The sequence below is a fragment of the Chenopodium album genome, chromosome 7 (genome assembly GCF_948465745.1).
Source record: "Chenopodium album chromosome 7, dcCheAlbu1.1, whole genome shotgun sequence".
In the NCBI taxonomy this organism is placed as follows: domain Eukaryota; kingdom Viridiplantae; phylum Streptophyta; class Magnoliopsida; order Caryophyllales; family Amaranthaceae; genus Chenopodium; species Chenopodium album.
Window position 1 is genome coordinate 68,120,972 of NC_137840.1, and position 21,798 is coordinate 68,142,769.

Consider the following 21,798-nt stretch of genomic DNA (forward strand, 5'->3'; position numbering starts at 1 on the left):
CGCCGAACTGCCGAAACCCCAACCCACACCCATACCAAAACCCACAAACCGCCGTACTCCTCTCACCCTTACCCTGAAACCAAATCGGGGTTGAGGAATTGAAGATCAACGACTTCAATTGGAAGTGCGAAAGGTGGTGGTTTTGTCGGAGGAATTGGTGCTGGCTGGTGCGTGGGAACGGAGCAGGGGCTGCGGTGCTCTGCTAGTTGCGGGATGTTGGTGGTGAAGGCAGTGGGCTGCCGAAATTTACTGTTGCGGGTTTTCAGATCAGGTGGGTGGGGGGGTGGCGTCGGCGCGGGGAGGCAAGGCTAGTGGGGGGGTGGCGTCGGCGCGGGGAGGCAGGGTTGGGTGGCGGTTGAGGGGAGGGGTTGGTCTACCGCCGGCGGAAGGTGGGTGGCTGGTGGTTTTAGTGGTTTTTTTTTTGGTTATTTTTAATTATTTTTTAAGTTTTTTTTTTTATAAAATGTTTTTTCTTTTTTTTTTTTAAATAAATTAAATTATTAAATAATTAAATAATGGGCCCCACTAACGGAAAACTTAACGGAACTGGACGGAGGTACTGAAATCTACAGTTTTGTGTTTTTGGAGGTACCAATTTAAAAATAAATTTTAAACGGGTACAAAGATTCAATTACCTCCATTTTCGAGGTTCCAAAATCCAATTTTTCCTTAATAATACAAGGCCAAGTTTTACTTATGCGGAAATTCTTATTAACTCTTTGATTTCCTTAGAATTTATTCAATCTACTTTTGCCATTATTTCTCTAAAATTACAACATTAAAAAAATTGGTGACAAATATTACTGCGCAACATGGAACCAAGAAGGGCAGAAACGTCAATTGCCTCCATTTTTTTTAGCACTTTATGGTCCATCTGAATCACTCCTTAACAAGAAAATTATGTATGCAATATTCACCCGTTGTACTTTGACTAACTTTGATGATTTATGGTTACAGATATGTATATTGAAATTTGTTAGGTTCGCCTAAGTGAAATTGTTGCCTAAGTGAAATTGTTGCAAACTTGCAAGTAAAAGCAGACGAAGGAAGTATTAAACAATAGATCTATATGGTGAGATACAAATAACAAGACTTGATTATTTTTCATATAAAGCTTGTCTAGCAATGACTTGTGAATGTGTTTATTATAATTCTCTTATAATACTTGATAATAATAACTTAAAAGAGAGAAGCAAATATGACCTATTTTTATGGTTTATCACCAAAAAGACTAAAGTGCTCTCTACTTAGAGGATGGAAACATACTTGAAAATACATGTTTTTAAGGGTTGATATCAAAAACATCATCATCACTTTAGCTATACTTTATACCAAGCAAAAGGGTTGGTGTAGTTGTCGAGTAATTCACCTTGTAACAGTAAGCTGAGGTCACAAGGTCAAATCCTTTCAATTACGGTAGTTGAGAGTGAGGACCCCTCTTATGATCTTATCCTTCACCCTCACTTTTTAGGGCTTAACAAAAGTAAAAACTTTAGTTATAAACTTAAGTGTGTTAACTACTGATGATCAATTGATCACTCGTAGATGCTAATTAAACATGTATTTATCATTTTTTTCAAGCACTTCTAGAGTACTTATAGTGCGAACAATTATATAAGCAAGTGCGAATGTGCTACAACCATTTTTAAGTCTTTGACCTTTATTTAACACTTTATTTCTTTGATTATGTACGTAGTAATTATTTGATCACTTTCTCCACCAAAATTCTCTTTTTAACTTTTTCACTATTCATTTCATATAAGCAACAACTGCTATTATGAAAATGTTGTTGATTCAGATTCAATATGCATTGTTAAATATAATGTAATTTTGCTAATGAATTATTTAAAATATAAATGGTTAAAGTTACGTGTTGGCACATCTGTCCAAAAGAAATGACAAAGCTTTTTGTAGGATGAAGGGAGTAACCGGATAATCCTCGCTCTAACTTATTACCACGTTGTCAAACTACACAACTCCAAATGACGTAAAACCTAACGAAATACTCATAAGCAAATTTAATTTGTTACAGATCGAAATGTTGTTCCAACAGCAAAAAAAAAAAAAAAAAAAAAAAACCAAACTAATGTAACACGCGTTTAGTTTATCAATGGATGGGAGTGTATCAAGGTGAAATGAAGTAGATCTGAAATTAATTTTAATTTGCAATTACCACAAACTTAGCTTAAATTTAGCAACTTGCTTGAAACTGAATTAACGTATGAGTGGTGGAGGATTTCAGCTGTTACTATATAAGCAGCAGGTTTATGTCTAAGATCATAATAAAAAAAAAAAAAAATAAAAAAAAAAAATGAAAACTCCCAATCTCCCATTGTTGATTAGCTTGTTTTATACATTTGTTATAGTCGTAAGATCCCAAAAGACGGTCGACATAACAAAATTTGGTGCCAAGCCTAATGCAGATGCAACACAGGTACATTTTTCTTTCTTGATTAATATGTATATTCGAGATGTATATTTTTCTTAAAATGTTGCAAATTTTGCTTACTAAAGTGTACGCAAAATTGATTCAGGGCTTATTAGGTGCCTGGAAAAAAGCATGTGCAGCAAAAGCACCAACGACGATTGTAGTACCTAAAGGAACCTTCTTGTTGAACGCGGTGAAGCTTATGGGTCCTTGCAAGAGTCCGATTACTATCGAAGTTCGAGGAAACTTCAAAGCACCACCACAAGTAGCCCAGTTTAAAGGCCAAGACACTTGGGTTAAATTTGAAAACATTAAGGGTCTTACTGTCAACGGTGTTTCTGGTGGAGGAACTTTTGATGGTCAAGGAAAATCCGCTTGGAAGCAGAATGATTGTGCTAAGACTGGCTCTTGCAACAATCTTCCTTACGTATGTCACCTTTGTTATATTTAGCAGTCTTATAATACTACCTCCGTTATATATTATTTGCAACGATTAGATATTTTTTCTGTAGTATACTACTTCTGTTTCATATTATTTGCAACAATGAGACATTTTCTACTCATATTTTATGTCAGATCGTTGAATATGAAACAGGGGTAGTAATTAGATCTTTTTATTAAGCAGTACTTGTACTAATTAATTAAATTAATCATGTCATTACAACTATATGTGCAGAATTTCAGGTTCAACATGATAACAAACGGTAAAATAAACGGGATCAAATCATTGAACAGCAAGCTATATCACATGGGAGTTTTGGGATGCAAAAACTTAACACTAAATGATTTAACTATCAAAGCACCAAAAGACAGTCTTAATACAGATGGTATGCACATTGGACGTTCAAACGGGGTGTTTGTTACCAATTCAAAGATTGGTACCGGAGATGATTGTATCTCTATGGGTGATGGAGCTGTTGATGTTCACATCGAGGGTATTACATGTGGTCCTGGTCATGGTATCAGTATTGGTAGTATGGGCAGGTACCCAAATGAGGCTCCTAACAAAGGTATCATTGTTAAGAACTGCACCTTTACTGATACCGAAAACGGTGTTAGAATCAAGAGTTGGATGAACTCTTATGCAGCAACTGGTACTGATCTTCATTTTGAGGACATTACTGTTAAAAATGTGCTTAATCCTATTATTATCGATCAAGAGTACTGCCCCTACAATCACTGCAAGGATAAGGTTATCAACTGAACATTTAATTCTAACTTATATACATCTTAATTAATTGTGCACTAATAAAAGATTTATTTTCAGACACCATCAAAGGTTAAGCTCAGCAACATCAGTTTCAAACGAGTAAGAGGAAGTGCAACTTCGAAGGAGGCAGTGAAGCTGTTGTGTAGCAGTGGAGTTCCTTGTGACAAGGTGGAGCTTTCTGACATTGACTTGACTTTCTCTGGGGGAGCTGCCGCCTCAGAGTGTAAAAATGTTAAGCCAATCACTTCTGGCAAGCAGAACCCAGCTGCATGTGGTGGACTCGCTCAGCAGGGCCATTTCTGAGATTCCGGAGGCCCTTGGGCGTCCTAATATATTGGGCCCTAAATTTAATTTTTAGATTTTGTAACATATTGGCGCTCAAGATTATGATTCTGGGAAGTCAAAATCTTCATAAATGAATTGACTATGCACTTAATGTTTGTACGTATCAAGTATTTGACTACTGGGCTGTACTCGTAAAATTTTGTCAACTGCATAGATTCTGTACTAGGATGTCTTTGGTTTAGCACCTTTTCAAGACTATTTTGTGGCTACCTTGAAAACATATGATTGTAAGAGAATTTATGCAATAATATGACTTGATTGATACACTAACAATTCTATTGTTTATTTGTTTGTGTGAATGATTGATGTATTACATTTTAATTTTTTTAAAAAAAAAAAATCCTTTTACGCACATATTTATAATAATAATTAAGAAAAAAAAAAGGCATTGAGAGAACCTTTTGTACTTGATTACTTATATGCACGATCATTGGATCAAACTTTATTTTGCTGAAATGGGATCAAACTAGCGTTCTCGAACAGTCGAACTTATGGTAATCTAAGAATAAATCGCAATTTTTTTTCAACAAATTTAAGTTTATGAAAAGAGGAAATTCACATTTTAAATCTGTAACGATACAGAGTAGAATATAAATAAATAAAACAAATGTACCACTATATCAAGTCAGGCCCTTTCTCTTCACCTTAAAAAAAATAATATCAAGTAAAAATAATTTCAGTCCAGTAAGAAAAAGTTCAATTCAGTAAAATTCAGTTTTCTTAAAGAAGAATTATAATAGAAAATCAGTAAAATAATTTCAGTTCAATAAAATTAATTTAAGTTCAGTAAAAATAATTTAAGTTCAGCAAATATAATTTTGTTTCGGTAAAAATAATATCAATTCAGCGAAAATAAGGTGGAGGGAACAGGGCCTTAATCAGAATTTTATGATTGTTGCACCACTATTAAATAATAATCACGAATCTAATAATCATATAATAACTAATATATAAAGCTAAACTTTTAGTCAGGTCACGCATTGCGACACTTGGGGTTCCAACTTTTTGCCAAGTGTCGCGCTACGTTGGAGCGATTTAAATAGACTTCATAAGATTAAAAAAAATTAGAATTTTAGGATATAATTTTAAATTTAGAATTTTATTTTCAAAGATACAAATTGAATTATAATCTTATTCAAAAAAATTATTAGATTATAATTCTCAAAAATTATCATATAAATTTAATTTTTTATGTCATAATATTTTTTTTGGAGCGGAAGGAATTAGTTTAAAGTGTAAACATCTATTTATAATATATACTAATCGATTAAAATAATATACTTCACAACTAATAGAATTTATTACTACATAGACCTGTCAATTAGGGTTGAGCCATGAGTCATCTCGGATTGGGTTACTTTAGGTTACGAGTCAAGAAATGTTCAACCCTTGGGTTCAGGTCAACCCAACGGGCTTTGAACATTTAAATTATTTAATTTATTATGTGTTTATGTTTTTAATGTATTAAATCGAACATTTCCATCAATATTAGTATTAGTCATTACATGCCTACTAGATAGCAAATCGTCACAAAAACACATCAATAAACTAATTTTGTATCAATGGTATATTTTAAATTTGACATATAGATTATAAATTTATCTTTAAATTCATTAAACAACCCGGGCATCGCACGGGCACAAAACTAGTATCATATATTAATATATGAAGTTAAACGAACTTTTAGCCAGGTCACGAGACAGCGACACTTGGCATTCTAACTTTTCGCCAAGTGTCGCGCCACGTTGAATAAATTTAAATACACTTCATAAGATAAAAAAAAGTTAGTTTAGAATTCTATTTTGAATCAAATTTGCATAGAATTTTAGGATAAAATTGTTAATTTAGAGTTTTATTTTCAATAAAATAAAATTTGAGTGTTGCGCCACGTTGGATAGATTTAAATCGACTTCATAAACAAGCAGGGCATCGCACGGGGCACAAAACTAGTATATATATATATATATATATATATATATATATATATATATATATATATATATATATATATATATATATATATATATATATATATATATATATATATAAGGGAATTTTTCCCGAGGTTTTAGAGAGCCACGTAGGATTTAATTTTCTTAGCGTGCCATGTAAGATTATAAAGTTTAGTTGTAGCCAATTAAATAAGAGATTATTAATTTATTTTAGAATTAATTAATTCAAATGCCATGCAAGCAAATTGGCAAATGATATTTTTAAGTTTAAATTAATTAAATATAAAATATTATCTTTTTATATTAGGAATTTTATCTAAATATGCAACAAATTTTGCCAAAAAGCGTGTATTATATCCTACTATTTTGCCAATTTTTGACTTTTTTGGACCCGAAAACAAAAATTGCCGAGAAGCTACTTATAGACCATAATACCCTTCGGGAGTCCAATTGGATGAGTGGAACCATTCAATTTGTCTTTAAACATCCAATTTACCAGTTTCCGTACACGCTTCTTGTATTGACTATAGGCTTCCACGGGGGCCTTTATGTAGCCGACTAATGATTGTATATGGGTACAAACAACATCTTATGACCTCGGGATACATCTCGTAAAATTCCGTGAATTTCTGACACTGGGTCCATACACCTACTAAATTGCTCCGATTTCGTGTATTATAGTCTTCAAATTTGGCTCCCGTACCCCCAAAACCTTATGGAACAATTTTTTTAACACGCAAATCGATAAAAAATAATTATTAAGTGGAGAGTGGGTCCCACTAACGGAATTTGTTGACGGCGGGATAATGGCAATGTTATCGTAGAGAAACTAAATGTATTTTGGGGTTACAATGTGGATTTCTCAAAAAGGGGCACATCGTAGAAAACGGAAAGTAAGAGGGTTATAATGTAGAAAAAGCCTTTATTTTCTTATGCAAAGTACATATGTGGATACGTGATCTTATAATTTATGTTTATAAAGTTTTTGAAGACATTTTGTCCATTATAAGAATCGAAGATTAAGTAAGAGAAATGTGGTGAAAAGTTTGAAAACAACTCCTCCATTATTGTGTTAGATTAAATTCGTACCATTGTTTCATAAGCTCCATAACTTATTAACTTGGTACGAAAGAATGAGAAAAATAAATAAATTATATAGGTCGATTTATATTTCTAGCGTCTTACATTGTTTATGTGAAACACATTTACTAATAGCAGAGATTGACTCTACTATGATGGTATGAGTGTAGTTATAACTTATAATATGTATTTTTAGCAACACTTATAATAGGTTTCTTAAAATGGTTAGCCTCTTGTTCTACATCAAGTAAGTTATAATAAGTGATATATTTAGTAACTAACTCATGGCAGAGAACAAAATAGATTAAGAAATTGCTTGGCCTAATTATATGTTTACCAGAAATTGTTTAGTATATATATTATAGTTTTAACAAAGAAAAACATAGAACAATAATAATCAACTAGCTAGCTTCATAAACTAATAATTTTAAGCGAGAAATTTGTTTAAAAAAATGGCTGCAAAATTTAGTTACATTTTGCTTTTCCTTGCATTTAATTTGCTTGTGTTACAAGCTGCTGCGGGTGATACCATTGTATTTGACATAGCCAAATATGGTGCAAAGCCTAAAGCCGATGTTACACAGGTAAAGGAACACTGTAGGATCGACGTCATAATCACAAAGAGTAGTTTCTATGTCTCATACAAGAATGTGTCAAATTGTAATATCAATTTGTGAATATACCGTTGAAATGAAATGAATGTTTTTTGTTGATTAATTTTCAGGCTTTTTTAGATGCATGGAGTGATGCATGTGAATCAAAGAAACGAAGCAAGGTATTAATTCCTAAAGGAGAGTACTTGCTAGGTCCTATTAAACTAAAAGGTCCATGCCAAACACCAACTACAATTGAAATTCTAGGAAACTTCAAGGCCCCTTCAAGTGTGGCTACGTTCAAGAAAGAAGATACATGGTTTAAGGTAGAATATGTCGATAGTTTGACAATCACATCTCCTAAAGGGGCAGGTGTATTTGATGGCCAAGGAAAAGAGGCTTGGAAACAGAATGGATGCGTTAAGAGCTACGTCGGATGCTTCACCCTTCCTTATGTAAGATCTTTAAATCCCTATAACTTTTTGAGAGGTTTTGGATCAAAAGAATGTCACAAATTATAATAACTTAATGTGACTCGTCATATTTTAGAAAAAATATTTATGTGGCTGTTTGCATCAACATTTTTCGATGTAGTCATCTACTGGTTAATCTTGGGATGACTTATTATATCGTTGAGAGGTGGCTTGTTGTATCCCTAATCACACATTGCAAAACATTGGTCATACTAAAAAAAAAAAAAAACACTACGATTTTGTCAATTTCACACACCAAGTTTGTTTACAAAATTAAATATGAAATTACTAATGACATATGTTCTGCATTGCAGAACTTTAGGTTCAATTTTGTGACGAATTCAAAGATTGTGGGCTTAACTTCAAAAGACAGCAAGCTATTTCACATAGCACTCCTAGGGTGTAAGCACCTGGAGATGAGTGGCATAACTATAAAAGCCCCAGCAGATAGCCCTAACACAGATGGCATTCACATCGGGCGTTCAGAATTTGTTACCATAAGAGGATTCACCATTGGCACCGGAGATGACTGTGTGTCCTTCGGTGATGGTGCTAAGAACGTTCTGGTAGAACATGTCACCTGTGGACCTGGCCACGGTATAAGTGTTGGGAGTCTTGGCAGATATCCTAATGAAGATCCTGTGTCCAATATCACTGTAAGGCATTGTTCCATTAAGAACACTGACAATGGTGTCCGTGTTAAAACATGGCACAACTCGTATCCATCCACTGTTAGCAAGCTTCATTTTGAAGATATCACTGTCGAAAATGTTAGAAACCCTGTCATTGTTGATCAAGAGTATTGCCCCTACAATCACTGCAAAGAAAAGGTAAGCCTAAAACATGAATGATATCTTTACTATACTCCCTTCGCTATTGATGATTACTTGCAACACTTGTCTTTTTTTCTTTTGTTTCTAAATAATTGCAATATAATACTTCTTCACGTGTAAAGATACGAGTAAAATTACTCAATTTGTCCCCTTTTATTTGTATCATATGACTCATAAAGCTCTCATAAAAAATGGGCCCATGGTGAAAAAAAAGGACTAAGGGAATTGGAATTGGAAGTATGTTTTTTTTTTGGCCTTTTAACAATTTAATTTATATCATTTAATTTTCGCAGACACCATCCAAAGTAAAGATTTCCGATATTAAGTTTATGAACGTAAAGGGAGCTTCAAGTGGGAAGGAGGCCGTGAAGTTGATTTGTAGCAGCGGATATCCATGTGACAAGGTGGAGCTCGCAAACATAGACCTAAAATACACTGGCAGCGACGGTCCAGCAGTTTCGATGTGTAAATTCGTTAAGCCTACTCTTGTTGGAAAGCAGAATCCGCCTGCTTGTGATGCTCCTGCTACCCCTGTTGTCGAATTATAGTCTCTGGCTTTTCGTTGTAGTATCTTTAATAAGTAGTCTAGCTAGTAATTTAGCATAGACTTTCGAATACTTTGTAAGATTCTACTCATTGAAAATGTGAATTTGCCACTGAAAATCATGTTCCTCTGATCTTCTCATTGAAAGATTAGAAGAATGATAGCCTTTGTTGTATTGAGATTGAAAGAGATTATATAAAAACTGGATATTGGCTATTATGTTTGTGACTTTTTGATATTCTAAGATACTAATAAAAGACTTTGGTACGAAAATGAAATCATACTTATATAAATCACTTATTATAAAGTCAAAATAAAGCTCTAGCCCTTGGATTATTGATTATATACTCGTAAATCTAGAAGGCCATCTTAGGAAAATTAGCGATTCCACTAAACATTCCTATTAATCAACATTATTGAATTAACTAATATAATTATCATCTGTATTTGAACCTTCAAACTATTTATCAAGAGAAGTGCAACGTGATCGAAGGACATTATTGCAACAAGAGGTAGGAAAATTCGTACTATTGCCTATTAGACATACTCTAATAGGATTCAGTTCACAATTTTGAGGATTATATTGTTTGAGAGCATGTCCTCTTGATTGATTATCAATGGAGTGGGCTTAAATGGCGGTAGCATTTAACACAAACTATGGTATTCTTAAAATTCTACAATAGTCATCCTTAAAATGACTACCACTATATAACAATTTTTTTTTATTTAGTTTTCTTTTTTTTTTTTTTTTTTTTTTTTTTTTAAGGGGTTGATTTAGTTGGTCAAGCTTATTAAAAATAATTTTCTTTTTTGAAAATTCATTTTTTTTTCCCGAATATCAATTTTTTTGATTTTTCAAAAATCTTTTGTAATTAGTTTCCCAAAATAAATAATTACAAGTGTTCTTCAAAAAAAAAAAAAAAAAATTACAAGTAGTTCTTTTAATTAAAAAAAATCATTTTTTAAATCATTTTTAATAAATTTGAACAACGGAAAAAAAAAATCAGAAATGAAAATTAAGTACAGTGATAGTCATATATTAATGTCAATGTTTTTTTTTTAATTGACTCGATCTGTGGAAAATTGTTATGTCCTTGAAGATGATAATGTAACAGCGAACACCAATAACGAGAATGGAAGAAGATATTGTATTTCTTTGGTTCTTCCCTCATTTGCATACAAAAAAAGTTGTGGGCTAGAACATCCCAAGCACCCAAGTTGGACGAGAGTAATTAATTGAGTAGTATTAATACACTATCTTTTTCTTATGCTATGTACAGAGATTTTAGTTTTCTGTCCATCAAACCCCATTAACAACGTACGAGTATATACATATTTGTTAAGTTCATGAGAAAACCCGCATGTGAGTGGTGTGTTGTCCCACATTGATTTAGTTTATAAGTAAGAGTTTGTATTAGGAAGTGTATCCCACATTGAAGAAATAAGAAAGTTGTGTCCACTTTATAAGGCTAAGGGGCTACTCCCCTCATTTCCATATGGTTTTGAGGTGGAACCTCCTTGTGTGTCGGGTGTGACTCAGGCCCGTTTATCAATATTTTAGTCATCAATTCAACTCAATATTTTAAGATTTAGACAGATAATTAAAACTTAAGTAACTAAAACAGAGGAAGTAAGAGAACGTTTCGAGTCAAGGTCTTGATATTATCTTAGATATCCTAAACTTCTCTAAAAAAAAAAATTACATTTGAGAAAACAAGACAATTATCACATTAGTTAGAGTACCTTTTTTGCTATAATTAAGTGTAAACAAGCATCATAAGTCTCTTTTCCTTGAACTTTTTCCATATTTGTCCGTTTGACCCCTTCAACACTCAAACTTCAATGGATTATGTAATTATGTTAGTGTATGTATGCATATTATTATGCATATTTAGCAACACTTATAATAGGTTTTATAAAATGGTTAACCTCTAATATTCATAATGTAATTAGAATTAGTGATATATTTAGCAAACAACTCATGGCAGAGAACAAATTCTAACAATCAATCGTCTAAACCTATGTTTAACATAAACTGTTGACTATATATATAGCAAGTTTTACAAACAAAATCATAAAGCAATATATTTTTACTAGTTTCATAACTAATTTGTAAGAAAAAAAAAAATGGCTACTAAATTAAATTACACATTGTTTTTTCTTGCATTCTGTTTGCTCGTTTTACAAATAAATGGTCAGGAACCTGCTGAAGGTGATACCATTGTATTTGACATAACAGCAAAGGGTGCAAAGCCTAATGCCGATGTTACACAGGTAAAGGAATACATGAAAAATCAGTGCTATAATCATAAAAAGTACTCCCTCCGTCCCTAAATTACATTCTTACTTCTAGCATTTATTCCTCACATAATAGAGAGAAATAGGAATATAATAATTTAGAAATGGAGGGAGTAGTTTATACGTGATATATATTGATTTGTGAATGCATGTATGTCTGAAATGAATTGTTTGTTTGTTTGTTGGTTGATTTTCAGGCCTTTTTAGACGCATGGAGTGATGCATGTGAATCCAAAAAAAGAAGCAAGGTTTTGATTCCCAAAGGAGATTACTTGCTAGGCCCTATTAAACTAAAAGGTCCATGCCAAACACCAACTACAATTGAAATTCTAGGGAACTTTAAGGCCCCTTCAAGTTTGGCTCCGTTTAAGAACGAAGATACATGGTTTAAGGTAGAAAATGTCGATAGTTTGACAATCACAGCTCCTAAAGGAGCTGGTATATTTGATGGCCAAGGACAAGAAGCTTGGAAACAGAATGGGTGCGTTAAGAGTTACGTCGGCTGCTTCACCCTTCCTTATGTAAGGATCTTCAAGCTACTATAATTTTTTGAGTCGTTATATATTCGTAACGAAATTTGATGCAATAGTTCACATTGATATATTTATAGTTCACATTGATATATTTTCGTTACAGTCATCTGCTTAGTTCTGATATGACTTGTTATATTGTTAAGGGATGATTTGGTATCTGTCTCATCATACATTGTACAACATCGGTCACACCCAAGACTATTTGCTAAAATAACCCCCAAAAAGTCAACTGTCAACTCCTCTATAGATCAAGTCTCTACAATTTTTCATACCAAGATTGTTTACAAAAGATAAAAAATCCTAATGATTTGTGTTGTGCATTGCAGAACTTTAGGTTCAATTTTGTAACGAATTCAAAGGTTATCGGCTTAACTTCAAAAGACAGCAAGATATTTCACTTTGCCCTCCTAGGGTGTAAGCACCTGGAAATGACGGACATAACTATTACAGCCCCAGCAGACAGCCCTAACACAGATGGCATTCACATTGGACGTTCAGAATTTGTTATCATAAGAGGATTCACCATTGGCACCGGAGATGACTGTGTGTCCTTCGGTGATGGTGCTAAGAGCGTCCTTGTAGAAAATGTTACCTGTGGACCTGGCCACGGTATTAGTGTTGGTAGTCTTGGCAGATACCCTAATGAAGAGCCAGTGTCAAACATCACCGTAAGGCATTGTACCATCAAGGATACCGACAATGGTGTCCGTGTTAAAACATGGCACAACTCTTACCCATCTAATGTTGATGGGTTGCATTTTGAAGACATCACGGTTGAAAATGTTAGAAACCCTGTCATTGTTGATCAAGAATATTGCCCCTACAATCATTGCAAAGAAAAGGTAAGCCTATAAATTTTAATAGATTCACTTACATAATACTTTCGTTAATTATAATGTGCAACTTTGAAATTTTTTATATTTCACAAATAATATCCAAAAGTTGCACATAATAATTAACGGAGGTATCTTTTACAACAGGGCGGTATCTTTTACAACAAGGCCGTATCTTACTCTTCTTTCTTACCAACCTCCTAACAATGTATATCATTTCATTTTTGCAGACACCATCAAAAGTTAAGCTTTCCGACATTAAGTTTACAAACGTTAAGGGAGCTTCAAGTGGAAAGGAAGCCGTGAAGTTGATTTGTAGCAGCGGATTTCCATGTGACAAGGTGGAGCTCGCAGACATTAACCTTAAGTACACTGGCAACGATGGTCCAGCGGTTTCAATGTGTAAATTCGTTAAGCCTACTCTTGTTGGAACGCAGAATCCACCTGCTTGTGATGCCCCTGCTACCCCTGTTGTTGAACTTTAAGGGTTGAGTCAACAAGGCTTTTTACCTTTTAAAGTTTTGTAGTGTCCATTTTTACCCTGTAGTAATATCTTGCATTATTAGTCTAGCACTTCAGCATTACTTTTTAATACTTTGTATAATTACAAGTGTTTGTTTATTTCATCTGAATAAAATGCAAGATAATTCAATTCATATTCCTCTCATCATTGAAAGATTAGATGAATGATAACATTTGTGTTGAGGGTGAAAGAGGCCAAAGAAAGGCTAATAATGAGTGTGATATTCTAAGCTAGAAATTAAAAGAATAATATATCCTTTGCACAAAAAGACTTGCGTGGACCTGGTCCACAATAATATTATTGTGGACCCGATATTTATACACACGCAACTGACGTTATATTGAACATAGGGACCCTTATTTTTAACATAGTAACCTTTATTAAAACTTGTATAACATTTAATATTATTGTGAACTTGAATACAACGTTATAACCCTAATTTTAACATAATGACCTTTATTTTTCATATTGACCGGTATATAATATATTTCATTAAAAAAATTAATCTCTTATAACTTATATATTACCAAAATAACTTTTATTTCAACATAGTGACCTTATTTTAATTATAGTGACTTTTTTTTTTATTAATAAAACAATAATAGTTTCTCTAATATTAGTGGTCCACAATAAATTAGTGTGAACCAGGTTCATTTAAGAATTTGTATAAAAAAGACTTGCGTGGACCTGGTCCACAATAATATTATTGTGGACCCAAGGTCTATACACACGCAACTGACATTATATTAAACATAGTGACCATTATTTTTAACATAATAACCTTATTTTTAACATAGTAACCTTTATTTAAACTACTACAATGTTTAATAATATTGTGAACTTGAAATACGACGCTATTATCTTAATTTTAACTTAGTGACCTTTATTATTCATATTGATCAGTATATAAAATATTTCATTACAAAAATAACCACTTAGGCCTATATATTACCAAAATAATTTTTATTTCAACATAGTGAACTTTTTTTTTAATTATAGTGACCCTTTTTTTATTAATAAAACAACCATACTTTCTCTAATGTTAGTGGTCCACAATAAATTAGTGTGAACCAGGTCCATTTAAGAATTTGTACAAACTCTTAAATAGACCTGGTTCACACTAATTTATTATGGACCACTTATAATAGAGATACTATGATCATTTTATTAATTTAATAAAAAGGTCACTATGTTAAAATAATGGTCATTATGTTAAAATAAAAGTGATTTTGTTTTATAAAGGTCATAAGAGATAAAAATTTTTAAATGAAAATTTTAAAATACCGGTCAATATGAATAATATGGGTCACTAGGTTAAAATTAGGATCATAACATCATACTTTAAGTTTGCAACAATATTAAAAATCACACAAATTTTATTAAAGGTTACTATATTAAAATTAAGGTTATTATATTTAATATAAGGGTTACTATGTTCAATACAAAGCCAGTTACGCACATATAAAACTTCAGGTCTACAATAATATTATTGTGAACCAGGTTCATACAAGTTTTTCTGTCCTTTGCAAAGGATACTTTACAAGAATACAGGGATTGCTAATTAAAATCAAGCTTGGATAATTTTAAACATATAAATGACCACAACATGATAATAGATATTTCCTCTACTCTCTTTTTACTTGGTATATTCCTACATTCTACTACGCATTTTACATGTTCGTTTTTTTATCTTCGAACTTTTCCTTTAAAGGAGATTCTCACTTTTATCGTTTCATTCATACCTCACTGCATGATCCATTATATACAGAGTACTATACTTGGAGGAGGACCTTCCACCGGGACCATTTAGGGTTTTGCCCTGTTAGATTAATTAGTTGATGAGCTTAAAGAACTAATTTCACTTAAAAAATATTAGGAAATAGTGATTAGTTTTAAGCAAGAGATAAAAGATATTCAAATTGCGGCCCCTCTGATACTTTTGGCTAAGATCCACCACTAAGGGTGCGTTATATTCACCTGATTTTTATTTACACAAAGTCTTATATGTGGCTGGCCACACGGTGTGACCAGCCACTATAGAGGTTACTTTGCTAGTGTAATGGGGGTTAGTTGATCAGTGTTAAAGGGGTTACTTTATCACTGTTATAGAGTTACTCTGTCGTGTTATAGGGGTTAAAGCTTGATTCGTGGAGGCGGATGCACGATCCGCATGGTGCATCCGCTCCAAAGTACAAAAAGGCGGAATGAACATGCGGGTATATACTAATGTACATGGGCATATAAAAGAACATAGTGTTCATTTATAATGTACATCAGATTTTTGTGCAACAATAATTTTGTATATTATTTTTGTATAATACAATTATTTTTTTTTTGTATAATGAAATAGATAAATAGTACTATAATTATATTTTTTTTACCATACATTAATTACAATAATTTCAAAAAATTTTTTACCAAAAGTTTACTTTCTCTCTCCAAACAAAACTTCAAACCCATTTAAATTCCTCAAACCTCAAGCAAAATTTCAAGAAATTCGAAATTTTGAGTCCAAATTGTTCAAGATGACAAATAAAAACGAAAGGTAAGAACAAATTTGACATTCATACTTGTTTATTTGACATTCCTACTTGTTTATTTTGAGTTTGAGTGTTTGTTTTTTATAAATTTGATTGAAAATTGTAATATTTGATTTTATTGGGAAATTGCGATTTTGATGTTATTTTGTTGTTGCAATGAGAAATAAAATGAAGTTCTTGAAAAAGATCGTCCGATTAATCCATTTTTTAAGAAGAAAGCAAGCAAATAGACAATTTTAGAAAAATTTGTAGATTTAAATAATACAATGTACATTAAAATACAGTAAAATGTTCTTTTTTCATATACTTACATGCATGATGCAAATAATACAATGTACATTAAACATGTAACCAACATTATAATATATATGTTCATTAGAATATAATACAATGTATATTATAATACAATAAAATGTACTTTTTTATATGTATACAGGGTCATTTATACCAAATGTACATTTACTATATGAATAATGTTCTTTAATATTATCATATTCTTTACTAATATAACAAATGTTCTTTAGATTTACGAAAAAAAAAACATATAAAACTAGATGTTCTTTATAAAATAGCTATATGTTCTTTATAAAACAACTATATGTTCTTTACTGAACAACTAAATGTTCATTCCGCTTTTTTTTTTTAAACCGGATGCATCCGCCTCCACAGAAAAAATTTCATATAGGGGTTACTTGATTGGTATTACAGGAGTTACTTAATCAATGTTATATGCGTTACTTTAGTGGTCACACGGTGTGGCCGGCCGCACACAAGATGAGCTGTTTTATTTATCTGAACTTATTAGAACTTATTTTAGCTATAAATTAAACTTGAATAGCTCTGATTAACCCTTATCACAACTTATCTAAACTTATTTTACCTAAACTTATCTTATTTGAGCTTATTAACCTTTATAAGAACTTATTAACCCTGAAATAAAGTGAAAATAAGGTGAACATAACATAGCCTGAGAATACTAGTATAATAATACTAGGCCAGGCCGGTGAACAATTTCCTTCCACTTTTCACTAACATTTCATTTTCATTGTTTAAATTGGTACAATAATGAGTAGGAGAAGAATAAATAATGAAGGAATACAAAGAATCATATCACTATTTAATCAAATTCTTGATATTATATCTTTGATATCCATCCTTATCATGTCCTAGTAAGATAGACGTCTTTCGAAAGACTGTTTTTGTTGAGTAAAATATCATGTGATCGATGGTCATGTTAAAGGCTTTGTAAGGAAATTATATAGCAAACGTGACAAGTGATGCTGTTGGTTGGTGGGAGGAGGAGGTAAAGTTCGATGGGCTTCAGGGAGTCGAACCTGGAACTGTTCGAATCAACTTCTTATGAAGAAATCTGTGTCTCAATCGACCGCATCAATCACAACTTGTTAATTGGATTGGAATCTAAGGTGAAGAGCGATGTCACTACTCCACCATGTACCACAACTCGATATCTTGAAACTTGAAAGACTGAGAAATGATAAGATCGATCGATAACCTATTTTATGTCTAGTATGCTTGTGTGAAATGGTAGTAGGTTACTATATGTAATATGTTTATATAACCTCATGATCTGATGTAATCAAGTTATATGTAATATGTTTATATGTAATTTGCTTAAGCTTATGACAAAAAAAAAAAAAAAAAAAAAAAAAAAAGTTATTATCAAACAAATATCAATCATTCATAATATTTCCGCTAAATAATTATTTAATATAATCTAATTAAGCAAGGATGCTGAGGAAAAGAGGATAATATATATCCTTGGCAAAGATGTTCTATTAGAATACTAAAAGAAAGCTAAACAATTTTAGTGTGTGATAATTTTCGAGAATAACCTTTAAGTCATGAGGCTCATTATTGGTTTGTGACATGACTGACGACATTGTTTATTAATACACTTTCTTTCTTTTTCTATTGTCATTACCATGTACGAAGTATTTATAACTAATACTCCGTAATAAGCACCACTTACAAAATGTATGTATTTAACTCAATTCGATTCAATTTTCTAAAATGTGTGTCGGTCAACAAAGTTTAACCAAAAAGCTTTCGCAAAATGGTGTTTTTAAAAGGTTTTTTCTAACAAATTTGCCTTATTTTTTTAAAAGAAAATGGAGTATAATAAAGAGACAAATCAATATAAGTCAAGGTCTTCATATTATCTTTGATTTCATTAAAAACCCTTAACAATGTCATTTAAGTCATTTATATGAAAACAAGACAAATATCACAGTAACTAGAGCAAGTATTTGCTTTAATTAAGTGTAAACAAGCGTCAGAAGTTTCTTCTTCAATACCTTCCAATTTTGTCTGTTTGACCCCTTCGATACTCAAACTTTTATGGATGATATTAGTATAGTTGATATATTTTTAGCTACACCTATAATAGGTTTAGTAAAATAAAATGGTTAACCATTATTTTATATCAAATAAATTAGAATTAGTGATATATTTAGTAAATTTCTCATGGCAGGGATTAAACAATTTTAAATAATTGATAGTCTAAATCTATGTTTACCATAAAGTTATTAGTATATATATCACAATTTTAACAAAGAAAAATCATTGAGCAATATTATTTCAATTAGTTTCATAACTAAAATTTGTAAGAAAAAAAAATGGCTACTAAATTACAATACACACTGCTTTTTCTTGCATTTAGTTTGCTTGCGTTACAAATTAATGGTCAGGGACCAGCTGAGGGTGATACCGTTGTATTTGACATAACAGCAAAGGGTGCAAAGCCTAATGCTGATGTTACACAGGTAAAGATTTGCTTGAATAATCGTCGTAATCATAAAGAGTAGTTTCTACATGATTGAGACCGTCTCATACAAAAATTTGGCAAAATATAATATCGATTTGTGAATATTTTTCAGGCTTTTTTAGACGCGTGGAGTGATGCATGTGAATCAAAGAAACGAAGCAAGGTATTAATTCCCAAAGGAGATTACTTGCTAGGCCCTATTAAACTAAAAGGTCCATGCCAAACACCAACTACAATAGAAATTCTAGGGAACTTTAAGGCCCCTGCAAGTTTGGCTCCGTTTAAGAACGAAGATACGTGGTTTAAGGTAGAAAATGTCGATAGTTTGACAATCACAGCTCCTAAAGGAGCTGGTATATTTGATGGCCAAGGACAAGAAGCCTGGAAACAGAATGGGTGCGTTAAGAGCTACGTCGGCTGCTTCACCCTTCCTTATGTAAGATCTTTAAATCCCTTTTAACTTTTTGAGAAGTCTTGGGTCAAAAGAATGTCACATACCAAGATTGTTTACATATGATGCAAGTACTAATGATTTATGTTATGTATTACAGAACTTCAGGTTCAATTTTGTGACGAATTCAAAGGTTATCGGCATAACATCAAAAGACAGCAAGATATTTCACTTTGCCCTCCTAGGGTGTAAGCACCTGGAAATGACAGACATAACTATTACAGCCCCAGCAGACAGCCCTAACACAGATGGCATTCACATCGGACGTTCTGAATTTATTATCATAAGAGTATTCACCATTGGCACTGGAGATGACTGTGTGTCCTTTGGTGATGGTGCTAAGAGCGTCATTGTAGAAAATGTTACCTGTGGACCTGGCCACGGTATTAGTGTTGGAAGTCTTGGCAGATACCCTAATGAGGAGCCAGTGTCAAACATCACTGTAAGGCATTGTACCATCAAGGATACCGACAATGGTGTCCGTGTTAAAACATGGCACAACTCTTACCCATCCTCCGTTGATGGGTTGCATTTTGAGAATATCACTGTCGAAAATGTTAGAAACCCTGTCATTGTTGATCAAGAGTACTGCCCCTACAATCACTGCAAAGAAAAGGTAAGCCTAAATTTTGAATGATGCCTGTATTTTACCCCCTTTTTTTTCTTTCTTGTCTTCTAACAATGTATAGTATTTTATCTTCACAGACGCCATCAAAAGTTAAGCTTTCCGACATTAAGTTTATGAACGTTAAGGGAGCTTCAAGTGGCAAGGAAGCTGTGAAGCTGATTTGCAGCAGTGGATTTCCGTGTGACAAGGTGGAGCTCGCAGACATAGATCTTAAGTACACTGGCAACGATGGTCCAGCGGTTTCAATGTGTAAATTCGTTAAGCCTTCTCTTGTTGGAACGCAGAATCCACCTGCTTGTGATGCCCCTGCAACCCCTGTTGTTGAACTTTAAGTTCCAGGACAGCAGGGCTTCTATTGTTACAAACCAAAATTTTGTAGTCTTCAGTTTTTTTACCCCTTAGTATAAGTTAATAAATAGTCTAGAGCGCATAGACTGTCGAATAATTGGTATGATTTTACAATTATTCGTGTACTTAATGTAAATGAAAAGCAAGCAAAATTATGATTTTGCCATAGAAAATCATGTTCCTCTTCTCTAACATCTGTTTCGTCTAGTATAGTGTTTTGGAGATGTAATAGCCAAACCAAGAATTTTATCGAAAACAGTCCTAATACCACAAAAACTAGAGCAAGTATTTTGCTTTTATGAAGTGTAAACAAACATCAGAAGTTAACGTTGCTCCTCCTTGAACGCATTTCTATTTTCTTACCACTTGATACTCGGCTTCCATCGATGATCCTTACATAAATTATCAATGAATTCCCCATGAAATGTTCGTCAACAAGATCAAAATTATCTAATCCACAGCACCCATATCAGTGCTGAATCGCAGATAGATCGACCCAAATTAGACTAATGGGAACCTTCATTTTATTCCAAATCCAGGCAAGCTACTGAATTGTTCTCATACATATATATGAGTCATATCATCAGTTAGCTATTCAAAGTCTAAGATTATGTGATGTAATTAAGACATATGTTAATCAATAATTATAGATTTTACGGTTAATTTATTAAAACAAACCAATGGTTTGGATGGGTACTACACCACTACTACTATTAAGGAGTAGTGGGTTTGAATTGACGGAATATTATTGGAGGGTGGTTCATTTACAATCTCTTAATAAAGGGTGGTTATTGACTAAAATAATTTACCTTACTTGTGAATATTATTGTGAAGTTTATTTTCAGACATCAAATTACTTGGTAAGGGTAAAGTTTAATATGAGAAAATTAGAAAAATAAACATTTTTGAATAACCCGAATCTATCAATCATAATCAAACACAAATACGATCCGTTTATCCGAGTCCAAGAGCATCATCAGTATCAACTCTACTCAAAAAGAAGTTCAAAAGCAATAGGGAAAAAAATCACAAGCACAAAAGGTAGGTAGATAGAACCTGCCTATAGATAGTAAGCAGAGGAGCATTCTGTTAAACAGCATTTATATAACCAAAAGACTAAATAAAAATTGCAGTTATTTGGTTTTTTTTTTTTTTTTTTTTTTAATAGATGGTTTCTTGTCTTTTCTTAGTTAATTACGCGGGAAAAAAAATTTAGATTCCTGAAAGACTAATGGTAGAGAGCGAAAAGAACATGATTCAACTGAAGGTAACAAAGGTATGAACAAAACCTTTAAAAATTGAAGCTCATTTCAATTAGAAAGGGTGCTAATAATAGATATATAGGTATTTTTATGCCTAGAAAAACAGTATATAAAGACATAACCAAGCAGGGACAAAGAG

General features: G+C 32.5%; 4 protein-coding genes across 4 annotated transcripts; all 4 read left to right on the forward strand.

The window, feature by feature from the left end:
• The first annotated feature begins 2,291 nt into the window (after positions 1–2,291).
• On the forward strand, positions 2,292–4,008 carry LOC145638189 (putative galacturan 1,4-alpha-galacturonidase SALK6). The gene is made up of 4 exons (XM_081689148.1): positions 2,292–2,434; positions 2,535–2,855; positions 3,105–3,620; positions 3,696–4,008. Exons 1-4 carry the CDS (start codon positions 2,312–2,314, stop codon positions 3,939–3,941), a joined length of 1,206 nt encoding a protein of 401 aa, XP_081545274.1. The 5' UTR covers positions 2,292–2,311; the 3' UTR covers positions 3,942–4,008.
• A 3,459-nt stretch (positions 4,009–7,467) lies between these two features.
• On the forward strand, positions 7,468–9,462 carry LOC145640565 (putative galacturan 1,4-alpha-galacturonidase SALK6). The gene is made up of 4 exons (XM_081691819.1): positions 7,468–7,599; positions 7,740–8,063; positions 8,396–8,911; positions 9,208–9,462. Exons 1-4 carry the CDS (start codon positions 7,468–7,470, stop codon positions 9,460–9,462), a joined length of 1,227 nt encoding a protein of 408 aa, XP_081547945.1.
• A 2,123-nt stretch (positions 9,463–11,585) lies between these two features.
• LOC145640566 (putative galacturan 1,4-alpha-galacturonidase SALK6) lies at positions 11,586–13,607 on the forward strand. The gene is made up of 4 exons (XM_081691820.1): positions 11,586–11,732; positions 11,954–12,277; positions 12,616–13,131; positions 13,353–13,607. Exons 1-4 carry the CDS (start codon positions 11,586–11,588, stop codon positions 13,605–13,607), a joined length of 1,242 nt encoding a protein of 413 aa, XP_081547946.1.
• Positions 13,608–18,821: 5,214 nt separating this feature from the next.
• Positions 18,822–20,584, forward strand: LOC145638190 (putative galacturan 1,4-alpha-galacturonidase SALK6). Its single transcript, XM_081689149.1, has 4 exons — positions 18,822–18,968; positions 19,083–19,406; positions 19,522–20,037; positions 20,127–20,584. The coding sequence occupies exons 1-4, from the start codon at positions 18,822–18,824 to the stop codon at positions 20,379–20,381; spliced, it is 1,242 nt and encodes a 413-aa protein (XP_081545275.1). The 3' UTR covers positions 20,382–20,584.
• Positions 20,585–21,798: the final 1,214 nt, after the last annotated feature.

What these genes read in the sequence shown, in the direction of transcription:
- LOC145638189 (XM_081689148.1), top strand. Translation starts at nt 2,312, where the DNA reads ATGAAAACTCCCAATCTCCCATTGTTGATTAGCTTGTTTTATACATTT. An exon ending in CTAATGCAGATGCAACACAG is followed by an intron (nt 2,435 to 2,534) that starts GTACATTTTTCT and finishes AAATTGATTCAG; the next exon opens with GGCTTATTAGGTGCCTGGAA. An exon ending in ACAATCACTGCAAGGATAAG is followed by an intron (nt 3,621 to 3,695) that starts GTTATCAACTGA and finishes ATTTATTTTCAG; the next exon opens with ACACCATCAAAGGTTAAGCT.
- LOC145640565 (XM_081691819.1), top strand. Translation starts at nt 7,468, where the DNA reads ATGGCTGCAAAATTTAGTTACATTTTGCTTTTCCTTGCATTTAATTTG. An exon ending in CTAAAGCCGATGTTACACAG is followed by an intron (nt 7,600 to 7,739) that starts GTAAAGGAACAC and finishes ATTAATTTTCAG; the next exon opens with GCTTTTTTAGATGCATGGAG. An exon ending in GATGCTTCACCCTTCCTTAT is followed by an intron (nt 8,064 to 8,395) that starts GTAAGATCTTTA and finishes TCTGCATTGCAG; the next exon opens with AACTTTAGGTTCAATTTTGT.
- LOC145640566 (XM_081691820.1), top strand. Translation starts at nt 11,586, where the DNA reads ATGGCTACTAAATTAAATTACACATTGTTTTTTCTTGCATTCTGTTTG. An exon ending in GCTGCTTCACCCTTCCTTAT is followed by an intron (nt 12,278 to 12,615) that starts GTAAGGATCTTC and finishes TGTGCATTGCAG; the next exon opens with AACTTTAGGTTCAATTTTGT. An exon ending in ACAATCATTGCAAAGAAAAG is followed by an intron (nt 13,132 to 13,352) that starts GTAAGCCTATAA and finishes TCATTTTTGCAG; the next exon opens with ACACCATCAAAAGTTAAGCT.
- LOC145638190 (XM_081689149.1), top strand. Translation starts at nt 18,822, where the DNA reads ATGGCTACTAAATTACAATACACACTGCTTTTTCTTGCATTTAGTTTG. An exon ending in GCTGCTTCACCCTTCCTTAT is followed by an intron (nt 19,407 to 19,521) that starts GTAAGATCTTTA and finishes TATGTATTACAG; the next exon opens with AACTTCAGGTTCAATTTTGT. An exon ending in ACAATCACTGCAAAGAAAAG is followed by an intron (nt 20,038 to 20,126) that starts GTAAGCCTAAAT and finishes TTATCTTCACAG; the next exon opens with ACGCCATCAAAAGTTAAGCT.